At 46.0% G+C, this 18,786-nt stretch overlaps 1 protein-coding gene across 1 annotated transcript; it reads right to left on the reverse strand.

The window, feature by feature from the left end:
- Positions 1-174: 174 nt before the first annotated feature.
- On the reverse strand, positions 175-18,501 carry LOC128724120 (thioester-containing protein 1 allele R1-like). Its single transcript, XM_053817885.1, has 12 exons — positions 18,371-18,501; positions 16,261-16,441; positions 15,826-16,185; positions 15,016-15,737; positions 14,689-14,950; positions 14,359-14,610; positions 14,226-14,268; positions 3,681-3,924; positions 2,641-2,948; positions 963-2,572; positions 703-856; positions 175-617 (listed from the first exon to the last, which is right to left on the reverse strand). The coding sequence occupies exons 1-12, from the start codon at positions 18,499-18,501 to the stop codon at positions 391-393; spliced, it is 4,494 nt and encodes a 1,497-aa protein (XP_053673860.1). The 3' UTR covers positions 175-390.
- Between the last annotated feature and the right edge of the window lie 285 nt (positions 18,502-18,786).

Genomic DNA, 18,786 nt, shown 5'->3' on the forward strand with positions numbered 1-18,786 from the left:
ACACCAATGTAAAGCATTTTCATAGCCGTTTTGGGGGGCGCATAAATTGCATCCGAATATGGAGAGCAAATCTTCAAGCATTTATCTCTAATTTTGCAGCATCTTGTAGTTTTAGTATATATGCTTATGAAATAAATGGCATACAATCCAAACACCATATTGTCGAAGTAATGTGTGGTATTACGCTTCGTAATGTTTTATTTTCAGTATCATGAACATGTTACACAGATTTTAAACACGCAAGCATCTGTAGCGTGCGATTTAATTCCACTCGATAGGGTGCGTTGGATCAACATAACGCGTGTGTGATCGCTAATAAAGATGTGCCGTTCGCTTCACCGTTGGTAACAACCCCAATCACTAACCGAAAACTGTCCTTATCTCGCCCCGCTAGTGAACCAGAGCGACAGTCAGCACCGCCAGTAGGCATGAGAACACGTTTGCGAGGGGCATTCGAGCGGCATTTACTGCTTTTTGTTGATCCGCTGGCTGACTAGGGTTGTCCGATGAGCGTTGCTTCTGCGAGCGGATGCTGCACGCCTCGCTACAGTCCTCGTTTTCGCAGATGTCACACAGTGAAGCCTTTGGACCTTCGTAAAACTGACGCGCAATGCGAGCTGGTTTAAGGGGAAGAAAACAAAACCACACATTAGCACGGAACGGCGTCGTAGGCTGTTGGGAAAACATGTTAACAGTTCTTACAGTTGTCATAGTAATCGTAGATCACAACAGGGGCGGGCTTCTGCTTGGCCACCTTGTGCGTCCGGAAGGCGGAGATCGTCGGGCAGAGTTCCCGCTGGTCAAGGCTGTCGAAGTACAGCACTACCGTCGTGTCGCCGTCTTTGGTTTCCACTTTCTGTACATACACGAAGGATAAAAGATGCAAAAAGCGTAACGAAAAACGCGGAATAATTAGCACTCTACTTCGGTCTGCTTGTGAAACAACAGCAGCGCTACCTTACCTTAATGAATGGCATGTTTTCCAGCGATGGCAGCGTGTCCGAGTCGGCGGTGAACCCACTCGGGAAACCAACCTCCATGACGGCCATGTTGGAAACGTTCTGACCAGCGGACGGTACGAAGCTGGTACACACGGACAGATGCAGATGGTCGGGGTTGGAGTTGGCGTTCACCTGCGGATCAAGCACGAATCTTGGCCACTCCCCGGTCACGTTCATGTTGTACTTGTACGACAGCTGAACCACGGCAAACCCGGACCCGGCGGCCTGAATTTCAATGTTCCGTGCCGCTGATGGCATCTCGTACTTCTGCAGAATCATACCGTTCTCGTTGTTCACTGCCATACGCTTCTCCTGGTTCTCGTTGATCTTGACCGTGATGGTGACGTCGTTGTTGGGAGACGTTATCATGGCCGCTAGCTTCGCCAGCGCTTGCAATCCCACGACCGTGTCCTGCGTCGATTGGAAACCACCCTTGTCGTTGCGTTGACCGATCAACCACTTCATGATCGGCAGTGCGTCCGTGTCGAGACCGGCCTCCAGGAAGGCCAACATACCGTACGAGCTCATCTCGACGTTCACCGAGTTGGGCCGGCTGTGCCATGGGTTCTTGGTGTCCGCTTCCGGGATCGGTTTGTGCCACCACTTGGAGTCGCTGTCCGTGGTCGCCTTTGTGTCCAGTTTGCTCAGAATGAAGCCCTTCGATGAGTGATCGGCAAGTTGCAGCGCGTACGCAGCCAGTGCCAGCGCGTAGGTGTCGTCAAGCGTCTCGGTGTTGCGGTAAACGTAATCGATCGCCTTATTGATCGTGTTCTTGTACTTATCCACCAGATTGATGTTCTCGAGGAACGCGATCAGCGTGTAGGCGGTAAGTGCGACACCCGATCCGGAACCACCCTGCATGTCCTTGTGCGAGACAACGCCCACCTCCGGGAAGCTACCGTTCGGTGCCTGATGATCACTCAACCACTCGAGCGATCGGTCGATCACCGCCTCGTCGATGGTGATGTGATTTGCGGCCTGTTTGAATGATCGAGCCACGAACGCGGTCAGCCAGGTGCTACCGCTCTTGTCGTTCTCACCGAACGCGCTGAACGACCCATCCAAGTGCTTGTAGCTCAGCTCCCGCTGGTAGCCAGCTTCCATGAACTTCTTCGCCTTGGCTTCGATGTTCGTCGTCAGCTTGTTGGTCGCCTTCAGGTAGTCCAGCACGACGATGTTCGGCACGAAATTGAGCATATTCTGTTCACCACACCCGTACGGCATGCGGATAAGCGAGTCAAGATTCTGGATGGTCGAGCCCATCACGTCCCCAATGACGGCAACCTCGATGCGGGTCGAATCCGGTACAGCGTTCTTTGGGATCTCTACCTCGAAGCTACGGTTCACCTCAGGTACGGCACGCAAATCGATGAACACCGCCTTGTTGATGAACTGAGGCAGACCTTCCGGTTCGACCAGCAGCTGCCGCTCGACACCGTCACCGGCAACCTTTGTCTTGGCCGTTACCTTGATCGTGATATGACCCAGCTTCTTCGGTTTCACCATAAACGACACGGTTTTGCCCGTGTTCGACGGGATGTCCAGCCGCTTCTGTCGGAACAATTCCAGCTCTGAACGGAGAGAACATTAAGATAATTTGCAGGCATCTTCACAAAACAGCATAGCACCGATTACTTACTGGATGATTCGACGACTTCGTTCTCAACGTCAGCAAACTCAAACTCCTGTTCGTCATTGTGCAGTACCACTTCAGCCGTCTGGTCATCATCCATGTAGTTGAACACGACGATCGGTATGGCGACGACTTCGCCACGCTTCACCGAGTAGGGCAGGTTCGTCGACACGAAGAAGGGCAGGAATACCTTCAGCTTGCGCGGTTGCTGCGTCAGACCCAACCCGTACACCGGATTCACCGAGAACCCGGTGATGATCCACGACGTGATCGTGTCGGGCACCTTCTTCTGGAGCGTCTTTTCACCGCTAAAGCTGTGCGTGCGTATGCGAAAAGTCAACGTTAGTGTTGATCGTTCGAGGGGAGATAATCGAGAGCGAGTTGTTACAGAAAAGCATTAACACTGCAAGCACAACATTTCCGTGCCGAAAGGGCGTTTACTACACAACTAGAAAGCATTACCGGAAAGGAAGAAAAAGGAAACAAACCATGCACCGAAAGTCCTGGGCGAAAACCGAGGTTAGTAAACACACACACACACACACACACACACACACACACATGGTTATCCCGTAAAATGTCAGATGCGTCCCGCGGTAGTTATCTCACACCAAAAGTGCCAAGGGCGGCCTGCTCCGATTGCGATTATGGAAAGCTTGCGATGTTGTGCGGTTCTTCTCAGCAACGACAAACGGTGAGTTATAGCTAGCCCTTAATTGTGTGCCGCACACTCAACTCTTTGACACTCGTGTCTACGTCTCGTGTCGTGATGTTTTTGGCGCGCGTTTCCAATCGATCAAACGCCTCGTCCAGTGTCAAAAACCTTCACACAGCACTAAAGCGGCCAAACACAGAGAGGTGGGTTGGTTTTAAAATCTCTTTTCTGTTCTTTTTTTCTTTATGCGGATTGTTAATCGTAACCAGAGCTTGTTAATAGCAGCACAAGCGTGGCGCCCGCACTGTCGGCTAGTTGACAATTGGGTTTTGGTTTTTTTTTTAGACGATGGTTACACGGTACACAGGTACACGCTGGTGGAAATATTTACCCGGAGTAGGTATTCTCAAAAAGCCAAGTGTTTTGGATTTCCTGCGACAGGAATATGCGCGGAATGTCGCGGTGCGGCCGCGGTATGCGACTGAACGCGAAAGGACCGGCCAACGGTGGCCGCGTATTGGTTTTCAGCACATGTTGCGTTACCGATCGCTGCTTTTCGATCGTCGTGTACAGCACGGTACCGTTCGGGGCACGGTGGAACTTATAAATCGGCGCCTCCGGTAATGTGTTATTCGCTGGAAAAGTGTATGTCAATCGAAATGAAAATGGTACCGCTAGCGTGAGAAAAACGATGGTGCAAAACACGTCCAGGGCATGATGGAAAACCGGCAGTCGCCTACAGCACTGGTGCGCCCGTGAAACGATGGTATTCCCCAGTTCATTTTTTTTCAGGACATTTTATGTCATTTGCGGATATGAAAAAGTGAGGGAAAATTTAAAAAACCGATGTAGGTGCACCGACGAATGACGTGCTATCAACCGGAAACTGTGCTATCTTTTTGAAAACAGTCGTTCGATGTTCAAAGTCACTTCTCTGCTCAAACCACCTCGATTTTGTTTTATCAAGTGCAATATGATTATCATGCTTATCATGCATTAGCATACTGAATTGCTTAGAATACCCGATTAAATGATACCAAAACACGAATATAAAAAAAGCTCCAAAATTTTCATCATGCCAATGAAATATTAATGAAATTTATGTCATATTCTTATGTTTCCCTTCATATTTTTTGACGGAACAATAAAGAACTTGCTTGGAAGTCAATTTGCCATGCGAAATTTGAAAGAAAGGACGGCATGAAAAACAAGCAGCAAAGTATTGAGCTTGAATAATACTGACGAGCGTTCATTCATTCCTCTGCTCTCTTCGATAATTAATTTCATATAGCCAACCTTCCGGCATTGATCTTCTGCCACAGCCACGTTTCGGGAAACTCTTTACGAATCGTATGCACTGGAATCGCCCAGAAGCTGACTTTTCCAGAGCGAGCCTTTGGCGGTCTACGAGCCCTATGAGTAGCTGATTCTGCAACTTGTATGGAGAGCTCACTAGAATCATCTTCTTGATCCACACAATCAAAGCAATACATATGTCCTTTAATGAAATATTAACTTCAACGAAATCATCCAGTTTTTTCCTGCTTAAACACGGGAAAGAACGATTCTAAATGGATTGAAGCTTGTTGTTCCTACCAGGGATTTACATTGCACTATACATTCCGATGTTTATGTTCGCAGCAAGTTACCCAGAGCATCATTTTAATTTTCTACATCAAAATAGTCGAACTCACCAAATATGAGTGTAAAATATTAACATTGAGCCCAGAAATCGTCACAGACATTCAATTATTTCAAACGGTAACAATTTAAACGCGATGATGCTGGCCAATATAAAGAACCTCCGTTTCTGTAATACCGCCGTTATACAGTTTAAAATCAGAATTGAGACAAAACATTACGAGCATCCCGAACATTTTACAGAATGAAAAGACAGCACAATTCAATAGCAATAAATATGTCCGACCTTATGGGAGCAATCGTGTGCCATAGCCACGTTTCAGGAAACTCTTTGCGAACTAGGGCTGCCGGAAAGCTTGTTGATGTGGCTGAATAGGGGCTTATCTTCATTTCTGGAACGTCCATGGCAATAATTTGCTCCGGCTGTGTGGTCTCAAAGGCATTCATCAAAAGTAGGTGTATAAACTCTTCGAACGGAAATTATAAGCAAATGTACGTGAATGATTTGTTTTGCTACTGCTAAGTAAAAACTATGCAATGATCCAGAAACGATCCATTCCCAAACTCGATTCAAGTTTGAAAATGTGCTTAAAAATACTTTGTTTGTTTGTTTGTTTGTACTGATCGGTGCATCATGACAAAAGGCATTCCCGTAGTCAACCATATCCCAATCAACCCAAATATTTCAAACCGAACCCCAAAAAAACACGTCATACCGCACAACGTCCCACTTTACAACCTGTACGTACCCATGGATTTCACTCTCCCAAAACCAACACTGTGGAAATATGCGTCTCGCAGAATCTTGTATTTTTATTTCCAACTGATGGTTACGTGGAGCTTTGTGAAATAGTATATTTGCTTTCTGAGGAATTTCCTCAGTATGCATGGCATATATAACAATCGGCGATGAACCAGCGGGATCTAGGATTTTTGTAAATAGTAAAACGTTTATCTATGCTAAAATAATAAAACAAATTTGTTGCTGTTCTATCATATTCGATTGGAGTATAGTAACGTTTACACCAGATAACATAAGCTCATGGAGGTGAAGTGACGAACACATAATGAACTTTCACTAATGTAGCGAAAACAACGAAAGAAATAAAAACAAGCCCGACCGATCGTCATGCAACCCAATCTGAAAACTGGATGGCACCCATGAAAAAAAACCATCAATCAACGAACCTGGCACTGGACAACCAAAGCCATGTCTCGACGAAGTCTTTTCTAATGGTTACCGCACTAGAAGAGGACTTTGTTTCGACTCGATTCTTTGGAAACATTAACGCTGGTCGAGTTATGGTACTTCTTAGTACTGTGTACTCAATGATGTCATCATTATCGGCGTAATAAGACATACCTGAAATTATTGAATTTGTGGTAATGAATGGTGACTTGGAATGTACCACACACCTTTCAGAAACATATACATTTTGATAACGCTATCCCAAACCAGACTTGCGCAAGTTACACATTTAATAGAGTGCAGAAATGTGCGCGTGCAATGATACGACTGCACTGGTAGGGTGATGATAATTGCGTGTAAAAAATCAATGTTCATTTGCGTAAGCCGCTTCAATGTAGCGTACAATGATATTGCTAATCCTTGTCAGGATCGCACTATAAGACTCCGTTGCTACGAAGGCAACGGCATATCCAACCTTTGCGAGGCGATTGTATGCCACAGCCACGTTTCAGGAAATTCTTTACGGACATGCACCGTAACCGGTACAGGAGCAACGGATATTACCACCCTTGAGATTGATGTACTTGTAAGGACACTTGGGCCTGTTACCTTTCTGTTGTAATGCGGTGGAAAATGTCTGAAATGCTCTGACCGGGCAGCCAAAGGAAAGAAGAAAGAACAAATTTAATGGAGCAACCGCCATGTTACGATCAATTCCCATACTAAATCGTTTTCCAATCAATTCAAGCGTTTCAAACAGAACGCCATAAACTCGTCATATGACGCAACGTCTCACTATACAACCATGAGCAACGCTCTCCTGAAAGCAACACTGTTGAAATATGTGTCTCGCAAAATCTTGTATTTTTATTTCGAAAACTAACCAACGGAACCAAGCATTTTTTAAAGGATAAAACGATCATTGAAATAGATTATATAAGCTCAAGTAGGTGAAGTAACGAACATATAATGAACAGCCACTAATGTACTGATACTAATGGAAGAAATAAAAATAAAATAAATAAAGCCTGAACAATCGTCATGCTACCCAATCTGCGGAACGAACTATATGAATCGCGCAAGAGTAAATAACCAATCTAGAAACTGTAAGGCGCCCATGGAAAAACAGTCATGTCTCGACGAAGCCTATTCTAAAGCTTAACGTGCTAGAAGAGGACTTTGTTTCGACTTGATACTTTCGAAACATTAACGCTGTTCAAAATTTGTAGCCGCTCATTATTCTGTCTGCCATGATATAATCAGCTTTGCCATAATAAGACAATCCTGGAATGATTGTATTGTGGTAATGAATGGTGACTTGGAATGTACCACACTCCTTTCAGAAACATATACATTTTGATAACAGTATCCCAAACCAGACTTGCGCAAGTTACACATTTAATAGAGTGCAGAAATGTGCGCGTGCAATGATCCGACTGCACTGGTAGGGTGATGATAATTGCGTGTAAAAAATCAATGTTCATTTGCGTAAGCCGCTTCAATGTAGCGTACAATGATATTGCTAATCCTTGTCAGGATCGCACTATAAGACTCCGTTGCTACGAAGGCAACGGCATATCCAACCTTTGTGAGGCGATTGTATGCCACAGCCACGTTTCAGGAAATTCTTTACGGACATACACCATAACCGGAACAGGGGCAGGAGCGAATGAAAAAGATGTTAACGTTGTCCTTGATGGAAAGAAACCCGTAGGCCATGCTCCTTTCATGTTGTAATACGGTGGAAGATGTCTGGAATGCTCTGACCGGACGGCCAGAGTCAATAAGAAAGAACGTGTTAAATGATGCAACCGCCATGGCACTTGGAATTTCCATAGTCAATCATTTTCCAAGCAATCCAAGCGTATCAGAATATTGAAAACACACGACTATAACGTTCCACTATACAGCCGAAGAACTTCGCTCTACCAAAATCAACACTGTAAACATATATGTCTTGGAAAACCTTCTAAATTTTGCAGAATGCATTGCTGATATAGTTTTCAGCGATGAATCAGCGGGACCTAAGATTTTTAGTAAAGGGTAAAACGATCTATAATCAAATAATATGAGCTCATATAGGTGACGTAACGAATAGACAATAAACATTCACTAATTTAGTGACACCAACGGATGAAATAAAATCAAACCTGATTAATCGTCATGCAATCCAATCTGCCTAACGAACTACATGAACCGCGGATGGGTAAAATTTCCAATCTGGAAACTGGATGGCGCCGATGGAATAAACATCGTTCAACGAACCTGGCACTGGACAACCACAGCCATGTCTCGACGAAGTCTTTTCTAATGGTCACCGCACTAGAAGAGGACTTTGTTTCTACTCGATTCTTTGGAAACATTAACGCTGGTCGGGTTACGGTACTGCTTAGTACTCTGTACGCAATGATACCATCATTATCGCCGTAATAAGACATACCTGAAATGACTGAATTTGTGGTAATGAATCCTCCACACTCCTTTCAGGAACAGGTACATTTTGATAACGGTATTCCAAACCAGACTTGCGCAAGCTATACTTTTAATAGAGTGCAAAAATCTGACTGCACTGGTAGGGTGATGATATTTGCGTGAAAAAAAATCAATGTTCTCTTGCGTAAGCCGCTTCAATGTAGCGTCAAAAATGTACTATAAGACTGCATTACTATGAGGGCAACGGCAAACCCCACCTTTACGGGGCGATCGTTTGACACAGCCACGTTTCAGGAAATTCTTTACGAACCGCCGCTACCGGCGCAGGAACTGTGAATGCTTTTTTCAATGATAGACTCCCAGTAGTAATTACAATCCCCGTACCTTTCCTGTCGTAGTGAGAGTATCTGAAACGCTCTGACTGGCCGGCCGAAGGCAAAAAAAGAGAACGTGTTAAATGGCGCAACCGTCACGACACCAGATAAGACCAGAGAATTTTCATAGTCAACCATTTTCAAATCAATCCAAACGTTTCAAACCGAATATCAAAAACTCGTCATATTGCCCAATATCTCACTTTACAGTCGTATTCTACGCTCTCCTAAAACCAGCACTGTGGAAATATGTGTCTCGCAGAATCTTTTAATTCCATTTCCATGACTAGCCATTGGAACCAAGGATTTGTTATTAACAACAAAACGATCATAAAACTAGATAATATGAGCTCATGCAGGTGAAGTAACGAACAGACAATAAAAATTCACTAATGTAGCGACACTAACGGAAGAAATAAATTCAGATCTGTTTAATCGTAATCGTATATTACTGATCCTTGTCAGGAATGCACTATAAGACTCCGTTACTATGAAGACAACGGCATATCCCACCTTTGCGGAGAGATCGTTTCCCACAGCCATGTTTCGGGAAATTCTTTACGGACCTGTACCGTAACCGGAACAGGGGCAGGATTTGAACCAGTTGGTAAAGCTGCCTGTGTAAAAAATACTTTGAAATCCGTTGGCCTCGTTCTCATCCTGGTGTAATGCCGTTGAAAGTATCTGAAATGCCCTAACCGGGTTGTTGGAGGCAAGAAGAAAGAACATGATGAATGGTGTAGCCGCCATGGCACTTGGAATATCCATAGTAAATAATTTTCCAATTAACCCAAACGTTTCAAACCGAATATCAAAAACTCGTCATATGGCACAATGTCTAACTATACAGTCGTAGTCTACACTCTCCTAAAACCAGCACTATGGAAATATGTGTCTCGCAGAATCTTTTATTTCCATTTCCAGGACTAACCAGTGGAACCTAGGATTATGAACAACAAAACGATCATAAAACTAGATAACATGAGCTCATGTATGTGAAGTAACGAACATATAATAAACTTTCACTAATGTAGCGACAATAACGGCAATCAATCTGCGCCACGAACCATATGAACCGCGAATAAGTAAACATCCGTTCTGGAAACTGTATGGCACCGATGGAAAAAACCTCGATCAATAAACCTGGAACACGACAACCACAGCCATGTCTTGATGAAGTCTTTTTTAATGGTTAACGTGCTAAATGTGGTAACGTCGTTTTGCTTCGGTTCAATCGAAACATTAACGCTGATCGAACTAATAAGACATACCTAAAATGATTGCATTGTGGTAATGAATGGTGACTTGGAATGTACCACTCACCTTTCAGGATAACAGTATCCCAAACCAGACTTGCGCAAGTTACACATTTAATAGAGTGCAGAAATGTGCGCGTGCAATGATCCGACTGCACTGGTAGGGTGATGAAAATTGCGTGTAAAAAATCAATGTTCTTTTGCGTAAGCCGCTTCAATGTGGCGTACAATGATATTGCTAATCCTTGTCAGGATCGCACTATAAGACTCCGTTGCTACGAAGGCAACGGCATATCCAACCTTTGCGAGGCGATTGTATGCCACAGCCACGTTTCAGGAAATTCTTTACGGACATACACCATAACCGGAACAGGGGCAGGAGCGAGTGAACCAGATGATAACGATGTCCTTGATGAAGAAAAACCCGTAGGCCATGCTCCTTTAATGTTGTAATACGGTGGAACGTGAAGAAAGAAGAAAGAAGAAAGAACGTGTTAAATGATTCAACCGCCATGGCTCTTGGAATTTCCATAGTCAATCATTTTCCAAGCAATCCAAGCGTATCAGAATATTGAAAACACACGACTATAACGTCCCACTGTATAGCCGAAGAACTTCGCTCTACCAAAATCAACACTGTGAACATATATGTCTTGGAAAACCTTCTAAATTTTGCAGAATGCATTGCTGATATAGTTTTCAGCGATGAATCAGCGGGACCTAAGATTTTTAGTAAAGGGTAAAACGATCTATAATCAAATAATATGAGCTCATATAGGTGACGTAACGAATAGACAATAAACATTCACTAATTTAGTGACACCAACGGATGAGATAAAATCAAACCTGATTAATCGTCATGCAATCCAATCTGCCTAACGAACTACATGAACCGCGGATGGGTAAAATTTCCAATCTGGAAACTGGATGGCGCCGATGGAATAAACATCGTTCAACGAACCTGGCACTGGACAACCACAGCCATGTCTCGACGAAGTCTTTTCTAATGGTCACCGCACTAGAAGAGGACTTTGGTTTGGCTTGGTCCAATCTAAAACTTAACGCATCGCCAGTCATTATACCTCCAGATATTCTGTCCGACATGATAATATATTCGTCGTGATAAAGCATGCCTGAAATGATTACACGTGTGGTAAAACAACAGCGACTAGGAATATACCACATACCCTCAAAAACGGAAACATTTCGACAACATTATGCTAAACCAGCTTTTCGCAAGCTACACATTAAATGGAGTGCAAAATTCTGTTCGTGCAATGATCGGAATGCATTGGTAGAGTGATGATAGTAGAGTAAACCGAGTGTAAGCAATCAATGTTGCCCTGCGTTAAGCCGATACCATGTAGCATACAATGATATTGCTAGACCATGTAAGGAACACACTACAAGACATCGTTCCTATGACGGTAACGGCATATCCCACCTTTGGGGGGCAATTGTTTGCCACAGCCACGTTTCGGGAAATTCTTTACGGACCACCGCTACCGGTGCAGGACCACCAGCAGCGGATCCACCGAATCCCATCATTGCAGGCATTGCAAAGACTCCACTAGCGGCCATTGGCATCATCGGTGGGCCCGGCATTCCCGCCCTGTGGAAGTGATAGTATCTGAAACGCTCTGACCGGGCGGCCGGAGACAACAAGAGAGAACGTGTTAATTGGCGCAACCGCCATCATTTCCAAGGGCTTAGTGCAATCCGGGCAAGCATATCCGTCCTTTGCATTCCAAAAGACACATTCACGATTGTATTCGCCCGCTCGGTCAACCTTCTACCTTCAGCTAGATGCAGTTTTGTGGTTAGTTAACATACCATGAAGAGATTTCGTTAAGGCAGTAAAAAAAAGCTACTTTCTACAGTTCAAACGTCATAGCATCGACGATGGGCGGAGTGCAGCAAAAATAAAAATAAAATAAAATAAACGAACAAACAAAGAAACACAATACAACTTCACAAACCCGAATGCCGGAAACGTGCTCCAGAGCCAGGTTTCTGGGAAAGATTTTCTCGTCGCTGGCTCATTCCCAGCCATAGCCGAGTCGACATCATCCAGCACCGGTTCGATGATGGCTGCCTCAAGAGCTACCTGCCCTTTACGGCGAAGCTTGTAAAATATCGCTTTCCCTGCGAATGGAAGGACCGTTAAGTGAGCGTGCTGCTGCTAGGGAGTTACTAAACTTGATTGCCTTTTCCGCTATTGTATAATATTTGCTCTCTCGGTGGCTATAACGTCCAGTGTGGACATCCTGGCGACGCCGTGTGAAGATCAGATAATGTACATTTTGGATGTTGAATAGGACACGCCTAAAAAAGATTCCGATCGAATGGTGCATTGCTTCCCAATAGAGATACACACTGTGTGCACTAAGTTACTGTTGGCTTGCCGCACTTGCCATGTATAGGAAAATCTAGCTACAAAAAAAACTAATAAATCACACAACACAAAGCTATGCACTTGAGAACCCCCCGGACCTGGTATTTTACATATGATTCAGATTACACGGAATGTACTATAGCGCATAGGGTTTACTACATCTTCCACCAGAGATAGAGAAAAACAAAAGCATAAGTTACAGAAAACCACCAGCTTGAACAGTACGCACCCTTCCTCGGCCGCGCTATACCAAATCCACGATTCCGGGAAATCTTTCCTTACGGTGGGAGCATCAGCCGTGGGTAAGCCAGAGCTGACTCCCAGGGCGGGAGAGGCAAACGCAACGGCTTCCGGAAAAGCGATTTCTGGGAAAATCAACACTATGTAGAGTAAACGCATGAACGTACCGGTTACGTAGGTGAGATAGTAATAAAATCAATTGCTAGCCGAGAGGCCTACAGCCAACGATGAGTGTTCAAGTGTGGACGGCACTGAGTACGATCCGTGATGGAGATGGTACCGGCGAAAATATGAATACTGCGACCAACAAACAAACAGATGGGAAGTAAATCTAATTTACCATGTTCCTTCCAGAGCGATACCGATACTTAAAAGACCGATCTTGGGTTGTATGTTAGTTTGTGTAAAAACTAAACCACATATTTGCCATGACGAACCTCATCGTTGCGATCGAGTGCCATATCCATGATTCAGGAAAGCTTTTCCGAACCACGAGTGGATCGCCGCTTGTAGCGGTGCTCGCCGTACTAGGAGCGTTCAACAATGCTATACCAACTCTGTCCTCGAGAGCCACGCGAGTATCAATACCATCAAAATCCGCAGAACCTATGGTAATAGTCGATCAAAAGCTACCTCGCATTAGTTGATCTGACACACTGTACAGGGCACGCGTTCGTGTCTAGCACATTAGACTGAGAAAGTGTAGGGGTTATATATATATAACATGCCGAGCTATCACGCGTTTCGTCGTTTGCTAAATGTTTGTAGAGCTGAATAGTGATAGCAGATAGTGCACCAAAGATGAAAGGACTCGAGAACTGGCACAAATGATCCACACAAAAAAGCTTGCCTACCAAGCAAAGACGTGGGTTACGTTTGCAATGTCTACACGGGTACAGCTACTACGAAGGCTAACGTCGGTACTGACCCGTCCTGCTGCACGGTTTCCCAAATCCATGATTCTGGGAAGGTTTTTCTAACAGTAACAGTCGCATCAAAACTACCGGCTCCTCCGAAACCTCCTGCTGATTCTGAAGTTGCCAAAAAAGGTCTTGGTGATGTAATAATGCCAAAAGCGGGATTTACAACCCCGTATAGCAGCACTGGCCTAAATCCTACGGGAAACATTGCATATCAGCACGTTGTAAGGTGTATGCTATTTTGAGGAGGAGATTTTTTGCGATTCCGCGTCGATCAATTGAGCTGAAAATTGTGCCACCTAAATCATTAACGCTGTAGACGGCAAACGCCACGGAGCTTAAGACGATTGGCGTTGACGTTGAAGTTGATGGTATATCAACACGTCATGGTGTTCAATCATTTAGAGCCGCGAAAAAAATACCCAATAGTTCGACGACTCTCTACAACAAAATTGCAACTCATTTTCATAGCAAATTCAGTTACTTACGTGGTGGTTCGTTAGCGTTGGACAACAAGAAAGCTCCTACGGTCTGGAAAAGGATAAAAAAAAAATGACGATCATTTAATTGTTTCGCCCAAAAGAGGAAACCTTTGGGGGGTGAAAAAAAAAACAAACATACATTAAAATCTTGATGATCCAAGTGCGGACTCCAGGCGTAGCGTTTTTTCCTGCGATAGAAACCGAACGATTGTTCTTCGTACTTTTGCAGCTCACCGAATACCTGCTCTTTCGTGATGTCATTGCCGCTCTTTAACAGGAGAACGCTCTGATCAACGCCCAGCAGTCCGACGTACGAGTCCGGATTGGTGCTGATGCTGATTTCCACATCCTGGCCGGGTTTCGTTTGGTCCTTCGATAGGCTCACCTTCATCTGTTCGAAGCAACCGGTGGGTAGACGAATGAAGATCAGTTCGATCGTCGCTCTCGAACTTGGCGCGTTTGTACTTACGAAATTTTGCAGCTCACTATCGAACGTTATCTCCTTGCTGTCGCTCACCATATCCCCGTTGGCAGCGATGTAGTACACGACCAGCTTTGCTCGTGGTACCATTGCGAATGTCGCCAGGAACTTGAAAGTGTGGATTTTGCTCTCTGGCACGGCTACCGTGTTACTGAGCAGCACATCACCACGTCCGAGCAGCTGGTAGGTGAAGTGCTTCATCGGAATAGTAGCAGCAACTTCCACGACCACATCCTGGTTAACCTGGGGCCTAGAGTCAATCGGAAACATGCGTCAAAAGACGTTTCTGGTGGAGGAACTTACACGCTTACTCACATTTCCGTCAGAACACGTGCGCGAATGTAGGAGTCTACTTCGGAGTCGGCCTTCGAGATGCCTTGAAGGTAGAATTCCTGACCGAGATAAACAGCGTTTACGTTGATGTACGTACCGTTGACCTCAGTATCGATAACCAGCTTGGCCATTCCGTTCTGGTCCAGCGTGTAGTTCTTCGTCAACGCTGGGCTTTCGTAGGTCGTTTGTCTCACTTCGACAGGGTTGTTTTGATCCTGCACCGGACTACCATCCTGATACGTCACCTTCAACCAAGCCGTGTACGGTAGACCCGGTTTGAAGTTGTCATCCGACTTGACCAGCTCCATCTTGTAGCGCCGATCGTAGATGGGTACCTTAGCCGATGAGTTTTGTTTCCGCCCGGTCAGTTCCTCCTCAACGACCGCCTCGATCACGACGTTACGCGTGTAGTCGCCTTCCAGGCGCAACTCCTCGCGAATGTCAAACTCCACCGAACCCTTGCCATCGATCGGGATTACTTTGCGCGTGATCACATCCTTCGCGAAAGGCTGCACGTAGTGGAACCGGAACTCCGGGCTCACCGACACGGTCGCTTCTCCCTTCACCGGCTTACCGTAGGTGTATTTCGAACGGATGATCGCCTTCACCTTGCCATCCTTGAACGTCGTTATGCCGGGCGATTCGACCGTAACCTCAAACTTCGGCAGCACGTACTCATCCACTTCGAACGATTTTCGGTGTTTCTGTTCGATTGACAATCGTGGGAAAGGTGAGCATCGTTGGCGTACTGATGAACTCGCGTGGCCACGAGTGTGAAGAAGATATGCTTACCGATCCTAACGCTTCCACGTGGATGACCCACTCACCGAGCACGGGAGCGGTTGACAAAGTTAGCTCCGACTCGAACACACCCTTGACCAGCTTCCCATCCTTCCACTGCTTGATGCGGTTGCCCTTGCCGTCGTTGATGTGCACGGCGATGCTGTCCACCTTCAGCAGCGGTTTGGTGTTGGGATCGAGCACCAGCACACGGAACCGCACCGTATCACCCGGCTTGTAGATAGATTTGTCCGTTTGCACGAACACCGAGAAGCTCTTCTGCTGATACTCTAAATTGGTTTCGTTCTTGAAGGTTAGCCCCGATAACCCTTCGGCTACCAGCTTGTACGTCGACTCGGGTATATCACCAATCTAAGCGAACGAAATGCAACGAAACAGCTCAAGCGCAGCTCGAACAAAACGCGACAAACAACCCCCTGAACTTACCGCAAACGGTACCAGCCGGGTTTCGCCGGCGTTGAGCGTGATTTCTTGCTTCTCAACCACGCTGTCGGCATCCATGATGGCGATACTGAACTGGATCGGTTCTTCCACATCCTGGTTGGTCACCGCCACGTGGTATTCCGAGTTAGGGCGCAGGAGTTTAGCTCCGACGATCGAATAATGGCTAATAAATAGCGAACGGAATAAAATTATCAACACAATGCACCATCAACCACACAATGGCCGCCGCCGAAGATTTCCACTGCTTTTTCCCGATTAATTCCGGTGGCTAATCTCCCTACAATCGCGCCCCAATGCATCCTGCAATGCGTGCAGATCGAAACGACCGTCGCGCATGCAATCCATTCATCGCCTACACAGCAGGATATGAAAACTCATTTCCGGGGGTTCACTGTGAAATGCGCAAATTCACCACGCGATAGAATATTGTTCCCCTATCGATGGAAATTAAAGCGCTAAGGTAAATTTCACCGTACACCCCCATCAGTATACGGAACTAATTCTCGTTCTCTTGTTAGTCACGTTTTCCCACGGGTTATCATTCGCTCGAGGATCCGAGAATATCCGGACCGATAAATCTTTAGCTAAATATGTACATTTCCAGGTGTGGTTGGGAGCGATCGTTTCGTGTTGCACGATGCATCATTTTCCCGCACACACAATTAAAACGGATCATTGTCGGTGAAAAGTGACGTCATCCCGTCAAGCGTTTGAATGGCTTAGTCGCGAAACAATCGGCCCGAGCATTGAAATGATATTAAGATAAAAACACCCATTTCATAACAAACATCCAATATCGCTTGTTGCTTTAGAACTCCTCTGGTGAGAAAAAAAGAGCATATCAGAACAGATGATTCAGGTTGTTTTGTGTTCAACGTTCAAAGCAGCGAATCACGACTCAAAATGTTGTTTCAAATCTTTTTCTTCCGTGTTCCGTGCTCATCAACGCATCTGCAGTGATCGTTACCGGGTGGTTGCCTCATGGGTGGGCTCCATTATCACCGCAGGCAGTATATTTTGTTGTTATTTCGTTGTTGTTATTTTTTTCTCTCCTGTTTTATAAGCGTGTTTATGCCCATCTGCCGTTTGCAGCCCAATCTGCTCTAATGTTCCTCGGCTGTGAGGGTGCGCCTGATTCGTCGGTGGATCTGCTCGTACGCAAAGCCCCTGAGTGAATTATGCAATCGCGCAACGGCTGCAATGCCACTGGGAAGATTGACCTTCAAACGAGCGAGGGTATTTCCGAGTATTATTTTGCCCGCCGGTGAGCAACAGCCAAGGTTGCCGATTTGTTTCGGATCATCGCTCAAGACCTCTCCAGTGCCTGGGGCTATCTAGCTCCGTTTGAACCCTCCCATTCGTTGGTGGAGTTCCCAGAATAATCACCCTTCTCGAAGGGGGTTTTGTTCGCGCACCGATAACAACCCGTGTAATCCCAAAACATCTGCTTCGTGAGCTCGTTCGCTTCAATGATGAATAAAGAAAACGTCCCAAGCGCACTTCAACGATGACTGGAATATGTAATGACCTCATGTCGTCCCGTACGAAAGCGTAGGTTGGCGTCTCAGCTCCATGCGTCACCAAACGGAGGTGCGCAAATTGAGCTGAGCCAGTGTCCTACGCGTCCAACTACTCCACACACTTCACGCAAGGCACAATGGTCCGAGGACGGAATCCATCCCCCGGAGAAGGTACACCGACGCAATGTCCATCGTCCAATGTCGACACCGAGAAGCGCTGAGATCGAGTTGTTCATGCTTCCTGACCAAAAACGGAAGGTTTCACGCAAGCTCGCTGTACACGCGCGCGCGCACGCTCGTGCGAGTGTGTTTGAAAAGCGGTTGGACCGCTTTCTGCAGCGATTTCGTCACCACACGGTCCCCACACGGTGTCGTGATGGCGCAGGATCACAATTTGCTGCCTTTTTGCGACGCGACAAATCTAGGGGCCTCTCGCGCTAACGATCTTTTAATCACTTTGCGTTCTTTGCATCCTCCAAATTGTGAGTGCTTTTTTCTTTCTTCTTTCGATATGCTTCCTCCCTCTATCGCTGTTGCCCAAAAACATGTTTCGTCCGTTGGCACATACTAACCCAGCACCGTGTGAACCGGTTACGAACACTGCACCAAGCACCAGGCACACTAGCAGCAGCAGCGAAGACGATGGCCACAGGCGCAGGACACTCAGTGGGCCCTTGCCTTGCGGCGGCGAGTTCGATCGCATGGTTTCGCGACGCAGGTTGCGATCCAAGCGCAAAGAAGTAACACCTGCGAATGGTATCAACCGCAGCGGCTCCGCGGAAGTGACGATTTCACTGCGATTCTGTGCACTCTCACACCAGCCACTGTGGAAAATTAACGAACTATTACGAACGGAACAATAACAGGCCGCACTGGGTGAATCCCCGTGGGAGATCGCGCGGAAAAGCACTCGCTAATGAGTTAACCGAGTAATGGCCATCACAATAGGAAGTACACGGCTGTGAGCTTGATTCAATTGAGCAAGTAT

Source organism: Anopheles nili, chromosome 3 (assembly GCF_943737925.1).
Source record: "Anopheles nili chromosome 3, idAnoNiliSN_F5_01, whole genome shotgun sequence".
Lineage (NCBI taxonomy): Eukaryota > Metazoa > Arthropoda > Insecta > Diptera > Culicidae > Anopheles > Anopheles nili.

Excerpts from the sequence above, each read along its gene's own strand:
- LOC128724120 (XM_053817885.1), bottom strand. The coding sequence starts at position 18,501 with ATGCGATCGAACTCGCCGCCGCAAGGCAAGGGCCCACTGAGTGTCCTG. Across the intron at positions 14,611-14,688 it reads ATAGTGAGCTGCAAAATTTC|ATGAAGGTGAGCCTATCGAA; the intron begins GTAAGTACAAAC and ends TGCTTCGAACAG. Across the intron at positions 857-962 it reads AAAACATGCCATTCATTAAG|AAAGTGGAAACCAAAGACGG; the intron begins GTAAGGTAGCGC and ends GTGTATGTACAG.